The sequence below is a fragment of the Sphaeramia orbicularis genome, chromosome 8, assembly GCF_902148855.1.
Source record: "Sphaeramia orbicularis chromosome 8, fSphaOr1.1, whole genome shotgun sequence".
Taxonomy (NCBI): domain Eukaryota; kingdom Metazoa; phylum Chordata; class Actinopteri; order Kurtiformes; family Apogonidae; genus Sphaeramia; species Sphaeramia orbicularis.
The window spans coordinates 35,420,946-35,441,574 of NC_043964.1; the positions used below are offsets into that span (position 1 = coordinate 35,420,946).

Below are 20,629 nucleotides of genomic sequence, written 5' to 3' on the forward strand. Positions count from 1 at the left end.
AATATCTCCAAATTGTGAGTAACAGTAGTTAAATAGACAGGTGTGCACAAACACAGCTGGACTCAGCATAAAGCACCGAGGCGTGTCGCATCTGCTCCAATCACAGCCTACACACAAAATATGAGGAACACGTGAGACCTCATTTCAACATAAACTTATTTTATATAATTTAAAACTTAATTTGGACAAATAAATAGAATATAATGGCCTTTTAAACGTGTATTTATTTAGTTTTTATATTGTTTTCACTTTTCTTCTGTTGACGGCTTCCATGATGTCATCACTGTGCGACGACTCCAAAGTGGTTTATATGAGTTCTTGACAGTCAAACAGACGATGACAACAACTTTAAAACAGGCTTTAAAAGCCCATTTTGGCTTTGACAGCTTCAGGTCTAAACTACAGGAAGATATTGTTAAGGCAGTCGTCAGAGGTAAATCAACGGATACTTTATTACTTTGTTGTGTTAGTTGCATTATCTCTTTGCTAAATAGCAGATGTTAGCTAACAGCAACAGGCAATATTCGCTGAGGTTTTCGTGAGATTTTACCGTTTCCTACAGCGTTGAAGTGGAATTTGAAGTTCATTTGGTTCTTCCAGTTTACTAGTGTTGTCTGTAAGAAAATACTATAGAATAGTGACTGGTGTTGTCTGCCCTGCAGGTGACAGAGATGTGTTTGTGTGCATGCCGACTGGAGCTGGGAAGTCCCTTTGTTACCAGCTCCCTGCAATGCTGGCAGAAGGCATTACTCTGGTTATATCCCCTCTAATCGCTCTCATTCAGGTCAGTCTCTGTCTCTGGTCATATTGCTCAATTCAAACCCCTTAGGTACTCATAAGGTTTTGTCTGCATTCCCAACCAGGACCAAGTGGATCGCCTTAAGGACTTAAATATCCCTGCCTGCTCTATCAACTCCAAGCTCCCAGCAGGTGAGCGGCGTCTTATCCTGGCTGACTTGGAGAGCAGCAGTCCAAAGCTGAAGCTGCTCTACATCACTCCAGAGATGGTGGCCTCTCCCTCCTTCCAACCATGCTTGACAGGTCTGTGCTCCCGTGGCCTGCTGTCGTACTTGGCTGTGGACGAGGCTCACTGTGTGTCTCAGTGGGGTCATGATTTCAGACCTGACTACCTCAAACTGGGAGACCTGCGTGCACGTTTGCCGGGGGTTCCCTGCTTGGCCTTAACAGCAACAGCTCCCAAGAATGTGCAAGATGATATACTGAAGTCCCTTCGGCTGCAGTTGCCACTGTCTTTTGCCTCACCTGTTTTCCGCAGTAACTTGCACTATGATGTGATCTTCAGGGAGCTGCTGCCGAACCCATACGTCCACCTGCATGCCTTCATTACAAAGGCACTGGAACAGGGCAATGGATCTAATGGAAAGGTGAGTACTGGACACTGAAGACTGTGTGAGGTTTAATCCACTGACAAGTATGTGAAATAGAAATTTTTGTAGTATAATATTGTATATTTAAAATCCAGTATCCAATCATACTTTATGTGATGTTTTTTTTTCTTTTCCCATGACCATTCTAAAATGTTTCGTACTTACTTGCTGATGTTTGCTGTTAGATATTGATATGAGGGTGATATTTAATCAATATAACTTAAAAAATAAGGAAATGAACTATCTTCAAAAATACCCCTCAACTGAATTAAATAAACAAAGTAAGAAGAAAGGTATTTGTGCTTAAAAAAATATAAGGAATGAAACTAAAAGGCTGTCAGAAAAATAACTACTCAAGTAAAGTGCAGATATATTAAAAATGTACAGTAGAGTACTTTCATTTCAACTATATGTATTATATGCAAGTGTTTGGCCTTTTTCTTTAATAGGTACACTGGTTATATAAACCCCAAACACAGACTAGCTGTTGTTTACTGAATAAAGAAATAAAATATATAAGACATTATAACAACTAGAAATGAAACTTTAATGTAAGCTGCTCTTTTTAAATATGTTTTATTCTTAACAAAAATATTTCTTGAATTAAAAAAAGATATCTTGGGAAAAATTTATGTTTGCATTAAAAAGGAGCAATTTTATAGTGTCAGGTATAGATCATAACATGCTAGTTTTGATTCTCAAACTTTCCTCATATGCAGCAGTTTATTATTAAATGCAGCTGAAAAAGCAGCATTCTGCAACATGTCCCATGAATGTCCACTGTGCACCCTGGTAACAAGTGAAAATCGGTTGATAATAGTTTCTGCTTTTCTTAAAGTAGCTTGTGTCTCGTTTGTGAGCAGGGTTGTGGGATTGTGTACTGTCGGACCAGGGAGGGATGTGAAACCGTAGCCTACCAGCTGACTAAGCTTGGAGTTTTGGCCAAAGCTTATCATGCAGGTACGGCTGTTTTTCCCTTTATGACTAGCATAGATAAACACCAGGATTTACACTCAAATACTTGTTTATTTTCCCCAAAGGTTTAAAGGCAGGAGATCGCATAGAGGTTCAGAATGACTGGATGCAGGGAAAAGTGCTGGTTATTGTAGCCACTATCAGCTTTGGAATGGGTGTAGACAAGCCCAATGTCAGGTGAGACAATGATGATGGTTTTATCAGATTTATCCTTTTTCTAATTTGCCAGACAATGTTTTATTCATGTGTTTCTTTTTATTAATTTTAAAGATTTGTAGCTCACTGGAATGTAGCTAAGTCCCTGGCCAGTTACTACCAAGAGTCTGGCCGAGCAGGGAGAGATGGACTGCCCTCCTCCTGTCGCACATATTACTCCGCAAAAGATAAGGAGCAAATTTCCTTCCTCATCCGGCAGGAGGTCACCCGCAAACAGGTCAGTACCTCCACTGGAGATTTAAAATGCATGAGGTTCTATAAAAGTCAGCTTCTGTCCAGGGTCTGTGAACATTTGTTAAAAATGTTTACAGGAAAAACGCGGCTCTGCGCAGGAGACGGACAAAATGGCCATGAAAGACTTTGAGGCCATGGTATCATTCTGTGAACAAGAGGGGTAGGTAAAGAAACAAACACATGCACATAATTCCCTTTTTGTTTATTGCATAGAAATCATAGTAGGTAAAAGTGCTGAGTCAAGGCATCACAATATTTACACAATTTCTTTTCTGTTGTCTTTGCACTCATGTCACATGCACTTCAATTTCTGTCCAGCAGAGGGCACACTTGGTCTCTCTGTCTTTGTTTTATGCCAGGGAACACTTGTAGCTTTACAAAAACAACAAACTCTTCCCCCTCAGGAGGGAAGGCCACCTTTAGTCTACGTGCCAAACCTCATTCCTGATGAATTACGCAAGGAAGACATTAAAGAACCAGCTTGACCACTAATATCTCCTGTGTAACTCGCTTTGGTCAGTCTGTGTTATTTATTTGTCCAACACATTTTTTGTCTTTCATTCCATGTTTGTGCCTACATTACAAAAAAAACAGTGGGTCAGAGACAGTATTGGTGCTCTTCGAGATGCTCCCAGGAATGTTGACTCTCCTGAAAACCTGGAAGTGTTAACAGGTGTGTTTGGCAGCTGAGTCAGGACATCCTGCACTGTGTTTGGCATCTGCCTTGTTTTATAAGGGTTGGGCCCCTGCAGTGCCACAGAACACACCCAGAATGACGCTCTGTTGCCCACTGAGATAGATATCTCAGATATCCTATTTAGTTACCATTACTTTCAGTAAAAGTCTATTGTCACTCTGCAGAAAAGGCACAAAACAACATCCTGTTTTGGTGTTCCAAGTACTGTCCTCTGTACGGGGATGCCTCATTTATCCTGACAGGTGTCCAAAGAATGACTGGGTAAAAAAATCCTTGTGTGGAGAACACATTCTCAAATGTTCGATCCCTTATTCCTGGCCTTGCGACAACAGCAGCAGGTCACACAGGTCAGAATCATCATAAGGAGAACCACCACTGGAAGAGATAAACAGTATCATGACCAGCTCAGTCTTAAAAGAGACAAATGGTGAATCACCTACTACTGAGACTCACATATGAAGGTTAAGAGGATGAAAAAAGCTCCCAACTCTATGGGGTTGGCATTTGGCAGATGCTGCAGCTTGATCCATATCCTGTTCAGGAGGTTCAGCGTCTCTTCTCTGGCATCCATCCTAGTCAAGCAGAATGCAGTGACAGTGGAATATGGTTGACACAGTATCTTATTTATTTTTACTGTCAGCAGGATATAACTCCTGTCACTTGTTACATACGCCCTAAATGTGTGACTTGACATTGCGGGTGTGTTGACACAAGCATGCTGCGTAGTTCTGCACTTGCTGTGTATATTCAAACATTTCTCAACTTGGTGGCTCCTAATTTTAAGACACTAAGTGGGAGGATTACATGGAGAGTGAAAGGCTGTTTTTACCAGCATGGAGTAAACAAATTTCAAGCATGCGGTGTGTTTTTCTAGTTACGTGTGTGTATGTGGGTCGGTTTTAACAGGGAGATGATACACGGGGTACAAAGTGGTGTTGCAGAGTGATTTGCATAATTAAAAGATTAATGTTCTGTCAGTGTTTTTGCAATAAATGGGCAAAACAAGGTCCCTCTCTGAGTTTAAAGAGCTCCCCTAACTGTTAAAATGACAGTAACGTGTTTTGCCATTTTAATGGGTGGTACATGATTTGCTGTTGAACATGTTATTGTGCTTCAAGGTAAATGAACTGGCACTAGGTGTGTGTGTGTCTGACAGCGTGTCATGTCTGTACATAATCCTGTTCAGAGAGGTGTTGGTTCTCAGCTCTTTGTTGCGCCAAAATTTAAGATGTTGTTATTCTAGATTGCAAGTCAAAATGTGATTAAAATAATAGTTTTTGAATTTCCTCTGTTATCGGTCCAAAAATACTGAAGACTTTCTTGTTGTTCTTGTTTGATTTTTGTGTTTTTTATCATCCAGAATGTTTTTATTATCTGCAGTAGTACCCCCCTCACCCCAAGCCAAATTTCTTCCAAGGGAAACTAATAAAGAACCTTGAACATTGAAGACACACTTGCACTACAATTTCATTCAGTTTAAGACCGACTGACATTTTAAAAAAGACACCTTCTGCTTTATTTGGATGTGTAGTCAAGTTATAGGTGAGTTGTTGTGTAAAACATCTGCTATTTTTGATATTCTGGGTCTGAGAAAAAGAAAAATTTGAAGCATTTACCAAGACATCACTCCAGGCTAAGGTAACCAGCTTTTTAAAAATATCTTCTGACATTTTTGCAAAAACAATTCATCAAAATAAATCTTCAGGTTAGTTATTGAAACAGTCGGATGCATCTGCAACTTTTGGGAAACCTTAAGAATTATTTTAAGCATTTCTATTTTAAAAATGCTAGAGAAACACCTACAGAGTAACACCACCCTCTTATTTTTAGCTTCTCTAACTCCCCACCTTGTTTTTCCACCTAACAAGTTTGTGTTTTTTTTTTTTTTTTCTTAACAAATTCTTCAGATTCCTTCAAGTCCGGACACAGAAACATTCATAAAGAAGGCACTTACCTGTGAAAGCCGCTGTCGTTTTCGTCCACGTAGCCCCGATGTTATGGGAGAAATTGACAGCGGAGCTTTCAGGACTTAACCAAATGGTTGATGAGGAGGAGACTGAGATGAATGTGGCTTTTCTTACCTTCGGTGTGTTTGTTGTTGTGGGGGTTTGCAGTACGTCACCCAGAGGAGGAGGAGTCCTCAGACGCTGCTTGAGATTAGCAGTCAGGTCCAGATTAGGGTTAGGAGAGATAAATCCTCAGGTACAGATGATAGTCTGCATGTGTGAGGGGAAAGTGACACAACAGAAAGTCCTTTTTACTTTAAGTTTCTTCTAAATCTCCCCTTTGTTTGTTCACATCTCTTCTTCTGCTGTTTTCTTAGTGTCTTCAGGTTTGTTGTCCTCTACTTTATGTCACTACTGGTGTTTCTAAGTAAAACACACACGCACACGCACACACACAGTAGTTATCTCCAGTACCTTAGTGTAGTACGTCTGCCTCTAAAGCTGTTTTGCCTTTGACAGTCCTCGCTGGGAGTGACTATTCACAGAGTCTTTGTGTGCCTCCCTGTCTTTCCCCACCTCCTTTCATTAAACTCCTTCTCTCCTTCTTCCATGGCTGTAGAGACAGCTTTTCCACTTCCAGAGAGGTGGTTGGTATGTTGTTGAAGTGCTGCTTCTAATGGGCTGTTTTCCAAACAGGCTGTGTGCGTATGTGTGATTGTGTGAATATAGGGTGTTACATAACACTGGATCTGAAACAGGGGTATGGGCCTTTTGTTTGCATCCAATGATGGGATTTTAATCGTGAACCATAAAATGCAAGAAGAAGGTGAGCTTGTCTTAGGAATGAAAGGGAACTCTATGTTCAAAAAGCCTGAAATTGTTGTGCAGTAAGCCTGAAAATAACTTTTCCGACCCAATTTAATTTGCTCTAATGCATTCGTGATGTCAGCAAATCAAGAAAAACTGGAATCAGCATTGAAGCCCTGCAGTTCTATGTATGTTAGCTTCACTTAAACTGTGATTCTCATTTTCATGTGAGGAGAAAGCCCTGTTTGACTTGTTTGATAACAGATGTATTGACCGTGTATTGTCTAGAGGTTACACAATAGCTATGAGATCAATATTGCACTCTGTTGGATTAACAGCCTGTGTATGACAGAGAGCTATTTGCTTCACGACTGTTTTAAAATACTGAATCTAATATTTCACCACATTCAGACCATGTTCCCGTTTTTGCTCATTATTTTTACTGGCAAGAACTAAGTGCTTTATTTTATTTGCTGATACAGTTTAAATGTACAACATGGTCAGCATGTAAGGTATCATGTCACTAATGGCAATGGCTGATGTTTGTCCTCATAACCTGATATTATAAAAGTGAATGATTGAAATTGTGCTTATTTAATGAAGGGCTGAATGATTAATTTAATCAAAACGGTGGATAAATAACTCCATAAACAAATGAAACAGGAAATATCAGCACTGGATATGAGCTCACAATGGTCAATATCATTAGCCCAGAATTTAGCAATAAGTCCATAACTAATACAGGGACAATGTATTTTATGAGATACATCTGTAAATGTGCCAGTTTAGAACAATACATAACATATATTACGACAATAAGACGTGAATAAATAAAACTAGCACAACATACAGTAAAGCATAAAACCCAAACATGCTTCATGCAATCTGATTAAATTAATTCATATGATATCATTTTTGGTCATGATTTTAGAATAATTTAACATTATTCTAACATTAGTCTCTGATACCTATTTCCAGCCTGTTCCTTTTGTAGATCACTCACTGACAAAGCTGACAGTCAACATTCAGTCCTCTCCAGTGTTTAGTCCCCTCTTGTCTTTCATGAGTTGGGGAGGAGCCAAATGAAAACAGTCTTGTAAACCAGACAAGAACATTTTCCCAGCTCAGTACATTGTGATTGTGTAAACAGTTCCGTTTGGTGTTTGGTTTAACAGGCTGTGTCTCTTCTTTTATCATCAGTTGTCGTCATGCCACCATCTCCAAATTTTTCGGGGACAAGACCCCAAACTGCGCAGGTGCATGTGACTACTGCAGCAACCCCAAAGTTGTACGAGCTCAGATTGCTCGAGCGGCGGCCCTCAGCACCAGGACTCAAGCAGCACAGAGCACAGAACCCAAAGGACCGTTCGGCTTCCGGCCTGATCTTTATGAAGGAGGGAGGAAAGGCTATGGTTTTGAAAGGCAAGACAAGGATGGTGACACTGTCTGAAATAACTAATATGATTGGTTGCACTTACCTTAGTATTAAAATGGGAATTTGTAGTTCAATCCCAGATCCTGTCCAGACTGTGAAGTGTCTTTGAGCAACACACTGAGCTCCAATGGTGTATGAATGTGTTTGTGTGTGAATGTGTGAATAATGACTCTACGTAGAGCCACTTTGACTTCCATTATAGAGACAAGCACTACATAATTGCCAGTCAATTCACCATGTTCCCTGTACTGTAGGTATGATGAAGAGGGCGGCAGCAACAGTGATGAAGAAACCAGACAAAGAAAAAAGGAGTTTTCTGATCTCTTCAAGAAACAGATGAACATGCGGAAGGTAAATGTCGATAATGACTTTCTGGCACATGCAAATATAATTTTGTTTGTATTGCACAAAATCTGACGGGAAGAACAACTCGATGCAGTGTTTGTTTTTCTGTACATCTGCTCACCAGCTGTGGGGAGCAGGAAGGCAGGGGCTGCTGGGGCCCCTGTATGTGAGGCTGATGGTAAATCACTGCCACATGTTGAACAGAACTGGCACAGAGCTGTAGTAAAACTACTTGGCAGGTTCAAGTGGAGCATGCCCAGAGCGATTATGACACAGGATAAATAAAAGCAGGAATGTCATGAAATTAAACAGGTTTTCCATAGAAATTTCCACTGAATTTTCGGCATTAAACTGTGTTTAGTATAATTTTAGCCGTTCTCACAAATTGACGGGATTATGAAATTAGCATTAGCGTTGCATTAAATGCATAAATGTTTGGATCACACAAACACTGAAAGCATGCGTGCTCTGGACTTTACACATGGTAAACATCAGGCATACAAGAGCACTGAAAACTTAACTGAGCTGCTTCAAACCATGTTGATGTTAAAACCTTTATGTGTGGAAAGATGTCAATATGTCTTACATTATGTTATTTAGATTGGCAGATTTCATTAAGTGAGACCTCTTCTCTAAAGTTCAGGGTTTGTTTGTGCTCATGTTCAATGTAAAATAGGCTTTAAATCACATTCATAATGGCCTTAAGAGCCTTGACTTTAACTTGTTGAAAACAACAACTGAGAAAAAAGACGCCACTTGCAATAGAAATAGACGGTATATAACATTTTTATTCCCTTTTTTAATCTGCTGTATTGAAAACAGTTGTAACTGACATCAATTATACAGATGACAGCCAAAATTCTCTTTTAAAAACAGAATTTAAAGGTAATGTCAAGCCATAATAAAATCTCTTACTCAAACATACACTCTAGCTTGTTAAATTTTCAGTGAATGCAAACACTTCAAGAGGTAAGAACTAAGCTGCGTAGATGGAGGAACTGTATATGTGTGTTCTCTAAAACTAATTTTAACATATCACTCGTACACTGTCGATGGGAAGTTCTTTTATTTGGTGAATACTTGAGCATTAACTGCCTCTTCTCTTTGTTCTCATGTTTGTTTAGGGAGCTGACAATCACAGGGAGGACTTTGTTCCCCCAGGTAACGTTAGTATAAAACTACAATAAGACACTGAGTTGTGGTATCGCGCACGATGTTTGACTGATGTCTTCATGTGCAGATGCTGACTGCCCACTCAGGGAGGCCAGCAGCCAGAGGATTCCCAGGCTGACTGTGAAGGTACAGCACAGCGAACACATTCCTCATACCTGCAGCAGTAATTAACACGTCTCCAGGAATTCAGTGACTCATGATGTGAATATAGGAGTGTACAGCCAAGCTAGTGTTTCAACTTAGCAATACGATATTATTGATGCAGCGGCAGCAAATAACAATAGAACCTGTCTGTTTCTTATCCAAGTAGCACAGGAGGAACCATTTTATATAGAGTTAAACTGTTTTAAATCATCATCATAAATATTAAAACAGATTATTGAACACAAATATACAGAGAACATTTTTTATACTCATTGTAAAGTCTTGGAGGACAATTCTCGATGCTGCATGCAGAAAAAAAAACAGTGTAGCCTCTTAAGTCCAGTTGCCTCCAGTACCTGAAAGCAGCCACAGTTCTGTCCATGTTACCATGGTAATGCTATACAACACTTGGGCACATTCTATACCTCTAGGTGACTAGAACAACGTCAGCTAAAAACTCAACTAAACCGATTGTCGGACAACAGAACTCAGTCCAAACAACAAGCACTTAATTGAGCAGATATCTAAAACAAGCTAACAGTCTGAGACCAGTGTATGTCATCTATATTATAAAAGGGAAGTGGACTCTGTTTGTCTGTGTGTGTCTTGGGCATCACACAAAATCCGGAAAGAGCTGACTGCTGCAGTTTGGTATACTTATGTATTTTTGATCAAGGAAGAGACTGTCAAAACAGTAAGTTGATAGGACTAATATTTTGGAGATATTAGTAATTTTGCAATATAATAACCTTACAATCATGTTGCTATACCCATGATGGTTGACAGGAAGCGCAGTACCACACTGCATGATTGGACATGAAGTTAAAAACAGAAACGATCCATTTACTAACTTCAGTCCCTAGATATCAGTATTAATATATTAATTGTCATTTAAATTTTAAAGAATGACTTGCCAAACAGTTTTTATGTCAGTACTTATAAACTCTTCCCATCATCTTTCCCCAAAAGTCGGCTCTACTAAGCATAAAAACCGCCACATCTAGAACCCGTGGTTCCCCACAGTTGAATGCGCCAGTGAATAATTTAATAAAACAGACCAATACGAAAAACTTTGCACCACTAAGCTAATACTAAGCAGATCCAACAGTACAAGTATTACGTCTTTACCACTAAAACTCACTGAACGAGACAAAGAAGAGCAAAAATAAAGGTAACATTATGAAGCGACGATCATGAATGTTGTTTTACCTTTTGTGTTTTCTTGTCATAACTTTAAATGAATGAAGCTTCTGCTATTGGTTAATCCATTATTTTGTGTTACATAGAAATTCCCACTGCAAATAAATGGACCAGGGTTTAACAGGTTTTAACTGTTAACTTTATGACATTTCAGGCCAGAGAACACTGCCTGCACCTTTTGCAAGAAGCACTACATGGCCACCAGGGGGCAGATGACTGTTTCAAGTAACACCACAGTCACTCTCTGCAAACATGATGCTTCAACACGATTAACTGTCCTTGCTCTCCAAACATCATCCTTTGTCTCTTTTTCTGCCCCTCAGCAGTGATAATCTTACCGTAGCAGTGGATTTGGAACATGCGGTTTTCAAGAGCAGCAAGTCTTCCAACCTTTACAAAGCTGCCGTCCTAAAAAAAGTAACTACTACCTGTCTGCTGCAGTGCTGTTCGTATTAAATGGTGTGGTCAGGAAGATATAGGACTAAGATCTGTTTTGATTTGAAGGTAGAGGAGATGAAGAAAGTGGCAGCAGTTTCAGGAAGAGATGATGAGGAGAAGACCAGCAGCAGTGAGACCAAGAAACTGAAAGAGGAGGCCCCTTCCTCTTCTTCTTCATCCTTCACTGAGGAGCTGCAAGGGTTTACATCTGCATCTGAGGTTTATTCAGTAAGAGCCGCATTAAATGACTTGTTTTCTTGTCAAATATTGTTGATTGTTGTGGCTGTGGACTTGCTTGATATTCTTTTTTTTCTCCTCTATTCCTTCAGTTTAAGCGTAAGAGGGTGGGGGCAGGTCAGAGGGGCTCATCCAATCCCTTCCAGACCGCCAAAGATCTACTGGAGGCCACCAGGGATCAAAGTGGATCTAACCAGTGGACAGAAAGTGGTGGTTTTTCTAATAACACTTCAGGAAATTCTACAGAATCAGCTGCCAAGAAAGAGACAAACACGGATAAATCTGTGGCTGTAACGTCATCTATTAAAGCCAGAGCAAACGCCGCCGCCTCCTTAAACAGCCCGACAAAAGGAAGCAGAGCTTTGACCAAGAAGCAGCAGAAGCTAGCGGAGGCTGCGAAGACTTCCCGTAATATTTCCCACTACTTTGGGAAGAAACAAACAAAAAATGAAAGCCAAGAGCCAGAAACTCTGACAGAACTTGATGGTACATTATCTTGCTCTACTGACGTGAACTCTGAAGATATAACTGAGCAACAACACCCACCTGTCACTGTGGAACTGGCAGACAGCAGCCCCGTGGAAATAGTGACACACGACGTGATCACAACAGAAGCAGATACAGATGTAATGGTTATATCTGACGATGAAGAGGAGGAAATTCATACAGAGATGTTGGTTGAACAGAATATGACTTCAACCACAGAGTAAGACCCACTCAAATGAATGTAAAGATTTAAAGAAAACGCTGAACTTTTTTAACCTCTTGTTGCATTTTTACTTCTCACTCAGACCAAAGACAACAGAGGAAGAAGTTAAACCACCATTAGCATTAGAGGTAGGTATCCACCCTTTTTTGTCCTGTTAATTAGGGACCGAGCCGAAAGGTAAGGCCCTCTCACACAGTGAGAGGCCTTGCCTGCAAGCAAGGCCCTATTGTTTTTCGTTCGTTATGATATTATTATTATTATTCACACACCACTTTGACCTTGATTTTGACCCCCTAAACATGCTCGAAAACTCACCAAATTTGGCATACATGTCAGGCCTGGCGAAAAATTTCATAAAATGAAAAAATTAACCCCATAGGTGCCGAAATGGGCTCTCTAGCGCCACCTATATGAAAAAAAAACGGAAACAGCCCTAGTGGCCAGTAGGAATGTCGTAGAGACATGGAACCACTGCCAAAATATTTGTTGGATCAAGCACTACAAATAATACACGGATGCCCCTAACCTAACTCCAACAGGAAGTTCGCAATTTGCCTTTCAAAATAAAATTTCTAAAACTAACTCCTATGACACCGTTTGTCATATTAACTTCTAAATAGCGCCGAAAGATAGAGTGAAACCTCCTTAATAAAACGATTTCACACCTTTTCCATAACTGTCTTAGTTTTTTTTTTACAAGCCTGCAAAGTTGCGATGTTTGGAACTCATTTTTCACTTTGGAGTTTTTCCCCACATGTGACATATCTACGCGTTCACGGGACTCAGCACAACTCTCACATCCAAAAATTTTTGAGATAGGATGTACGGTTATTGATTTATAACAATTTGTTTCTTTTCATACTTTTTCCACTTTAGACTGCCATTTGACCCCCTTAACATGCTCCAAAACTTACCAAATTTGGCATGTATGTTATGGCTGGTGAACACTTTCATACAATATCAAAATTAACCCCTTGCGTGCCAAAATGGACTCTGTAGCGCCACCTATGTACTAAAAAACACACAAAATCGGCCCTAGCGGCCAGTAGGAATGTCACAGAAACATGAAACAAACGCCAAAATGGTGGTCTGATTGAGCCCGACAAATCATACACTGACACTCATGAGCTAACTCCAACAGGACGTTGGCAATCTGCCTTTGAAAGTTACTCTACGTTTCTGCAATTACTGCTTATTCATTTCAGACTTTTGACAAAAAAGTTATACCTCATTAAATTCCCACAAGTCTGCAGAATCCAAAAGTGAAAGAATTTTTCAGATACGACCTACGGTTATGCAATTATGGCGATTTTTTCAAGACTATGTTTAGTTCCACTTTTCAACATGGCAAAATCCCTATAAAACTCTTGCTGGTGCATAACTGTCAATGTCTGTCTGTAGTGCAGTGGTTTGTGTAGCTGCCTCTGGACCAAGAAGACCCTGGTTCAAATCCCAGCCAATCTAGGAAAAATTTTTTTTTTTTTTTCCTTTTCATTTTAAAACTGTTTTTTCTGCATTGTATTGTGGATATTGGACATTTTGCACACATTACAAAGCACACAGAGTACATTTTTTTCAAAATAAAACCCCTATTCAAAATAATACATAATGTCTATAACATAACTTCTTTTCATTTTTATGACCAAACGCTCAACTGTTTGTACAATGTTTCTTCATTCAAAAGTACTCTTTCTCACAGACACACATGCTCACACAATAGGGTTTTTCCAAAATAAAAGCCTTAAATGTGGTAAATCATCACTTTTATGCTCAATTATTCATACAGTTTCACTTCATTTTTCAAACTGATTCTTTCTCTCACATACAAAACAAATGCCCATACACACAGTAGGGTTTCCAAAATAAAACTCTCATTTAAAGGTGATGGTGGTTTCAGCAGAGGTCGCTGGTGTTCTGTAGAGATGTAAGGAGGACGGAAACTAAAGGGTGGGAACTGGTATGGGGACGGAGAGGTGTGAGTGGAGCTGAGGTGTGGACGGTCACGGGTGGCGGAACACGGGGGAGGCAGATCGCGCGGGAGGCGGATCGCCCGGTGCGAGGTCCCGCCCAATGCTGCTTGCAGCTTTAATTTTCATTTGTTTTTCAGTGGCATAGTGGTATGTAGTTGTATGTTTCTCCAGGTCAGCAATTTTTTTTGTACTTTATTTGAACATTTCCCTTTTTATAAAACTTTATACTTACTATTCCACTACATCTCAAAGGTAAGAAATTACTGTATACTCTGTGTAGGTTCTCATTTGCCAAGGTCATCGTTCTTCTTAGTAATTCTTCAAGAAGTCTCTTGAATGAGAGATGAAACATTTTCAGCAGAGCTAAACCAGTCCAGTTGAACTTTGAAGAACTACCAAGAATTATTGTATACTGCATTAAATTTAAGGGACAGCTTGAGTTACTTTTATGATAAAGATTTTGCACAACAGAAAATAACAATAACACATCACACCAACACTGCAATTTTTGTTGTTCTTACCAAGATAAAAAAAAACCTTATATTTAAAAGTGTTAGATAATTTATCTTGTTTTAAGAGTTAATTTCTTATTTTAAGGCTGAATCCTAATTCACCCCTTGGCCCTCCCCCTTATCCCTACCGCTCCGTTTTTTGTGTACACATGAAGGGGTAGTGTTGTCCTGATTCTCAGTGAGACAGAGGGGAAGGGCTAAGGCACAGGGCTGTATAACCCTCGAAACGGAGATATTTTAGGACCACACTACGAACAGAGGGTTAGGAGAATTTTCCCATAATTCTGTTCAAATCATCGGCAAGATGGAAGTAAACACAGCCAAAAAGTGCAGCAGTGTGATGAAAGAAACACATAAATGTACATATTTTCTTTGTTAACAACTTAATAATTTGATTGAAAAGATGACCAAAGCCCATGGAACAGAACAGAGACAGTTACAGCTACTGATGGCATGGGGAATACTTTTAGAAACAAAGTTGTCACATCTGTTCACAGCAGCATCGATGACTGCTGATGATGTAACAGGTCTTGAAGGGTTGTCTGATTTCATAGGGGAATGTTTAAACCCCTACACCTTGCAGCTTCGTTTCAAGGGGTAGTGGCAAGTGCAATGGCCAAGGGGTAGGGGTGAATTGGGATTGGGCCTAAGTGTTCATACATCTGTAGACATGTTTATTTATAGATTTAACAATCTTAATTCAAGAAATCTTGTCAAGTGAAATAATCTTGCTGCATGGACAGATATTTCACTTGTTTTGAGTACATTTTTCCTCAGGTGTAGTGTTTTTATCTTGTTTTGAGAGGCCTCTTTTATGAAGTGAAGAGGACTCCCCATGTGTGTCTGGGTTCTGTCCAGGTACTCTGACGTCCTCCCTTCGTCCAAAAAACACCCACTGTTTGTGACTCTAAATCGGCTGTAGGTGTGAATATGACAGTGAATGGTTGTTTGTCTTCATACATTAACCCTGCAGTGAACTGGTGACTCGTTCAGGGCGTACCCCGCATTTGCCCCACGTAAGCTGTGATAAGCTCCAGTCGCCCCACGACCCCTCCAGAGGATTAAACGGTTACAGAAAATGAATGAATGACTGAATGTTAAAGATTAAGCCAGTGATTTCCAACCTTCTTGTCTTCTGACGTGGTATAAAAAGCAGCGTGTTGTCAGCTCACATTTTAGATTTCTGAGTTGTTTACAGTTTTTTTTCAAATAGCAGACTTGACAACCTCCGTAAATGTTCAAATCACCCAATATCTCACCAAGACTACAGAAATGTTCCTAAACTGAAAATGGATTTCTGTGTCAGAGCATTGTTTTTTTTTGCCCCTCAGCCAACTTCTGGCCAAAGGGGTATTGTAATCATTTTTGTTGTCTGTCCTTCTGCCTGTTTGCCTGTCTGTCTGTTTGTCCATTCAACGGCATAATCGCATTAGATATCTGAACCATATTTATACTGTAGATGCTTCTTGGCATGGAGCAGAAGCCTATTGAAAATAGATGACCTTCACCTACTTTTTCAAGGTCAAATGGCCTTGTGCAGTTATAATATCTGAGTGAGTACTTTCAAATATAAATATGTATGCAATAAGTTTTACACAAAGACAGTCTAATCTAAATTATAGGGCAGTAACCTTCAACAAAATCTTACACTATATTTGGCTGAGGGGTATTAAAAGTGTGCAGCATGTTATGTTTTCTTCTTTTCTTCATTAACAGTGTAAAAACTGAAATCCTGCTTGTTGGCCCAAACGCAAAAAGGGAAATGCTGATGAGTAGGATGGGCAAACTCACTTCCTGGATCAAACCAGAAGTGACAAGTCTGGGAGTCATTATAGACTCAGACTTAAACTTTAAGTCCCACATAAAGAAAGTCACTAAAACGTCATTCTTCCACCTCAGAAACATAGCCAAAGTAATGCCGGTTATAAATCGAAAGGATGCTGAAAAACTGGTCCATGCTTTTATCTCCAGCAGACTGGACTACTGTAATGCACTCCTTACAGGTCTCCCAAAAAGCACCACAGACAGACTTCAGCTGATTCAGAACTCTGCAGCTAGGTTATTAACCAAAACCAAGAAGAGAGAGCACATTACTCCAGTGTTGGTTTCCCTACACTGGCTACCGGTAACCTACAGAATTGATTTTAAGATACTACTCCTCACGTATAAAGCTCTAAATGGAACCGGACCAAGTTACATTGCAAACTCACTGATCAGTTATGTACAAACTAGAACACTGAGGTCATCAAACGCAGGGTTACTAGCGACTCCCAGAAATATTACAAAGAAAATGGGGGACGCAGCCTTTACTAACTATGCACCAAAGTTATGGAATACAATTCCAAAAGACATTAGAGAAGCCAGTTCACTGAATATATTTAAAACCAAATTAAAAACATTTTTATTCTTTAGCTTTAGCTTCATTAGCCTTTGAAAGGAGATAAAAATGGGGTCACAATTCAGGAACCAGGAATGTGCGGTTTTTTATTTTAATTTTATTTTATTGTATTTCTGTTTTTATTTTTTATTTTATTGTATTTCAAATTTCATCTTATTTCTTGCACTTCAAAAATTCTATGCATAATCAAATATTTTAATGTGCGCTGCTTTTATATTTATTTTTATTTTATTGTATTTCTAATCAAGTCTTAATGTATTTTAATAATGTATTCTTCTTTTTTCAATCAATGTGAAGCACTTTGGGCTACAATTTCTGTATGAAAGTTGCTATACAAATAAAGTTTTTTATCATTATTATTATTATTATTATTATTATTATTATTATTATTAATGAGCCCTCTGATTTATCTGCTGTCTCTGTAAATAAAAGCAAGTAGTTAAACTAGTTCCACCTAAAACAAGCAACAACATTGATGCATTAATACTAATAATCTAATGATGACATAGAATAATTTATTGTTCAGAAGGATCAAACCATGACCACGAAAATTAAAAGTCCCAGACAAACATTTCATTAGATCGTGAATGCCTTGATTACTGGACACTTTTGATGTGGAATCATTTTAATAAGCTGATGGATCTTCATAGTAAACGTCATAACATTTATTTCCATCCTGGCATTATTTTTTGGACATGAATCAGACCGCTGTGTGAAGTCTAATCCATCACATCCCAAAGCTTCTCAGTGGGGTTCAGGTCTAGATTCTTTTTGCCAATCCATATGTGGAAATAATGTTTCATGCTTCTTGAACCACTCTGTCCAGTCTCTATGCTTTAAATCAAAGTGATAGTTGTTTTTGAAATGAGAAGCGTTAAAGAACTGTTCGCAGCTAAAACATGTTATTGTTCTGTTTTTTTTGTCTCCTTGCTAATACTTATGTGTCATACAGGACTTAAACTGTGCATCTCATTCTTCTTTCATCACTCGTCCAGGTGACAGACGACATGAGAGCGAAACGAGACACCTCTCCTCCAGCGAAACGCAGTCGCCCTGCAGACGGGACCAGCAGGAGGGTGACCTTTAACCCCACAGTGCAGGAGCGGGCGCTGCATGCAGTGAACGAGGCGCCCAAACCGGTGACGCTGAAGGAGGCGGCTGACATTGTGGTCCGCTGCCTGGATCCGTTTTACACTCAGGGAAAATTTGCAACTAAGGTAAGAGAGTGATTCTAAAATTTTGTGTTTTATCTGCTCCATAGATGAATTTAAATGTTTTTTTTTTTTTTTTCCCCATTTAGGAGCTGTTCAAGTCCTTCGCCCGCTATTTATCTCATCTTCTTGCAGAGGGGCGAAACCGGGGAAGAGGACAAGGTAAGAAAGAGAAAATAAAAGGCAATGTTTTTTTTTGGTTTTTTTTCTAAAGGAGTCATATTTTGCTAAACCCACTTTTATTAGTCTTTGGTACATTTATTTGTGTATTTGGACCCTAATAGTTTTAACAAGTTTGAATTTGAACCCTCCAGGTGCTGCAAAGCTATCTTTATATTTATTCTGGCAAAAATCGAGTGGATTTCTACAACCTGTTTCAATTCCTGCTTAATTTGTCACATTTTACAACTAGTTACGTCACGACATTTGCACATATAAGGTCAAGACTTCCGATGAACATTTCTCTGAGTGCGACATAATTGTTTGTCGGCAGCAGCGGTTGTAGTCCATACTGAAAATATGTCCAAACTTCGAGCCGATTACCTAAAATGTTCAGTTGTTTGTTTTATTAACGAACACAAGTGGCTGACTGAAACAGAAAGCACGGTCAGCAACCTGGAGGGGGCGGGGCATGAAGTGGCTCATTTGCATTTAAAGGGCCACCGCTCAAAACGACCTTTCTGGTGTCATTACTCAGAAATAGGGTTGAAGTTGGACATGTGGAGTTGAATTAATGAAGAATTCAGACCCAAGGATAGCATTTACAGTTTATGTAGACCACAGGGAAATGTTTTAAAATGCAAAATTCCATTTATAAAGCAAAATATCACTCCTTTAAATGGTGGGATGTTTCCCTAAAGCTGGGATATCAAACTCATTGTAGTTCAGGGGCCACATTCAGCTAAATTTAATCTGAAGTGGGCCGAACCAGTAAAATAATAACATGATAATGTATAGATAATGTCAACTCCAAACTTTTCTCTATGTTTTAGAGCAAAAAAATTGAATTTACATTATGAGAAGGTTTACATTTGCAAACTATCCTTTCAAACAATGTGATTAACATGCTCAAACTGAAAAAATAAGTGTAATTTTAACAATATTCTGCCTCTGTTTATCATTTACACATGTACATTATAACTTACAGATCACAGTGGATCTACAAACACACAAAACATTTAACATTTAAAATTGTACTTCACTCAAGATATTTCAGGTTGTTCATATTTGTTCAGGTTATTCACATTTCTTGCGAAATTTAACTTTGTTTTAGTGTAAGTACATGAAAATGTTTACATTTACAAAGAGAAAAAATTGGAGTTGTCGTTATTTATATGTTATTATGATAGTATTTTACTGGTCTGACCCACTTGAGATTGAATTGGTCTGAATGTGGATCTTGAACTAAAATGATTGTTAATTTCTTTGTGTAATTTTTGCATTTCACAAATTCATCCCAAGGGCCAGACTGGTCCTTTTGGCAGGCCGGATTTGGCCCCCGGGCCGCATATTTGACACCTGTGCCCTAAAACTTATCTCTTTGTCCACAGTTAAAGCAGAAGCCAAAGCTCTTATCAAGAAGTTTTTCAGTAAAGTGAAACGCTGCGAGAGTGAGGTGGACTGGAAGCACCTCAAAACGCCTCAAAGCTGTAAAAACACGGAAAACAAGGAATGATGGGAAGGAAAACGTAGCCATGCTCTTCGTCTTTCTCAGTGCCTAAGCTTCTTCTATCGTCCCTGTGATCTCAGCCTTCAGCACAAACACCTGCTGACCGACTTTATGGTTGATTTGCTGCTAGAGTTGTGCTTTTTTCAGGCTTGTAGCTGCTAAATAAAGCAATAAAACGTGTACTGTATACAACCTGAAAGAGCAGAGGGAACAGTGTACACTTACACAACCAAGTGTTCATGTTTGAGCCCATGCACAGCAAACCGTCATACATTTCTGGTGACCAAAAATGGCTTTGATTTATCACACGTCGCAAGCAGCAGTTTGTTTTTATTTTTCTCTGTATTATGAAAGTTTAGATCTTTAGACCTAACTTAATCAGTCTATACATGTTTACCTGGATTCTCTCATGCTGTTCGTACTAAACTGGAATGAAAGGAAACTGGAAGCTGCGTTTTAGACAAAAACGATCGAGTGTCATATGAAGAACATGTCAAGTGAAAGGGAGTGAAACACTGAAATGCTTGTGTTAGATTTTAAAGCTGGTCATATGAAATTATGAATGATCTGTAGGGATATAAGCACTTTTTACTGCTGCAGAGTAAACTGACATATTTGACAGATGTTAAACTGTTAAGTTTGTATTTACAACAATGTCACTTTTGTCTTAGGTTGTTGTAGCTTTAGCCATAGGAGAATGTGTGCTGTCTGAGGCTTTTCTTTTCTTTTCTTTTTTTTTTAAAGTAAAATTTCATTTGAGGAGGATGTTATGTAGTTGTTGTGCCTGTTAGGACTGTGAGAGGCCACAATTTGTCTCCACAAGCAAGAGGAAGCCCAAAGAGTAGATGACCACAGAGACCTGACTGTGTCACAGCCATAAACTCTGCTCTTCAGTGTTTACAATAATAAAATGTATGAAGCTGAA

General features: G+C 39.1%; 1 protein-coding gene and 1 long non-coding RNA gene across 2 annotated transcripts; one reads left to right on the plus strand and one right to left on the minus strand.

Moving 5' to 3' along the window:
• The first annotated feature begins 297 nt into the window (after positions 1-297).
• recql5 (RecQ helicase-like 5) lies at positions 298-20,629 on the plus strand. The gene is made up of 19 exons (XM_030141263.1): positions 298-433; positions 663-784; positions 864-1,385; positions 2,252-2,348; positions 2,429-2,540; positions 2,634-2,796; positions 2,891-2,973; positions 7,464-7,685; positions 7,953-8,049; positions 9,168-9,204; positions 9,284-9,342; positions 10,715-10,785; positions 10,884-10,977; positions 11,065-11,226; positions 11,328-11,941; positions 12,027-12,072; positions 17,820-18,041; positions 18,125-18,197; positions 19,586-20,629. Exons 1-19 carry the CDS (start codon positions 337-339, stop codon positions 19,708-19,710), a joined length of 3,018 nt encoding a protein of 1,005 aa, XP_029997123.1. The 5' UTR covers positions 298-336; the 3' UTR covers positions 19,711-20,629.
• LOC115424158 (uncharacterized) lies at positions 2,997-5,585 on the minus strand. The gene is made up of 3 exons (XR_003936057.1): positions 5,465-5,585; positions 3,964-4,082; positions 2,997-3,885 (listed from the first exon to the last, which is right to left on the minus strand). It is a non-coding gene; the product is annotated as an uncharacterized LOC115424158 (long non-coding RNA).

Coding starts and splice junctions, on each gene's coding strand:
- recql5 (XM_030141263.1), top strand. CDS start 337: ATGACAACAACTTTAAAACAGGCTTTAAAAGCCCATTTTGGCTTTGAC. Junction 9,343..10,714: donor TTCCCAGGCTGACTGTGAAG/GTACAGCACAGC, acceptor ATGACATTTCAG/GCCAGAGAACACTGCCTGCA. Junction 11,227..11,327: donor CTGCATCTGAGGTTTATTCA/GTAAGAGCCGCA, acceptor CTATTCCTTCAG/TTTAAGCGTAAGAGGGTGGG.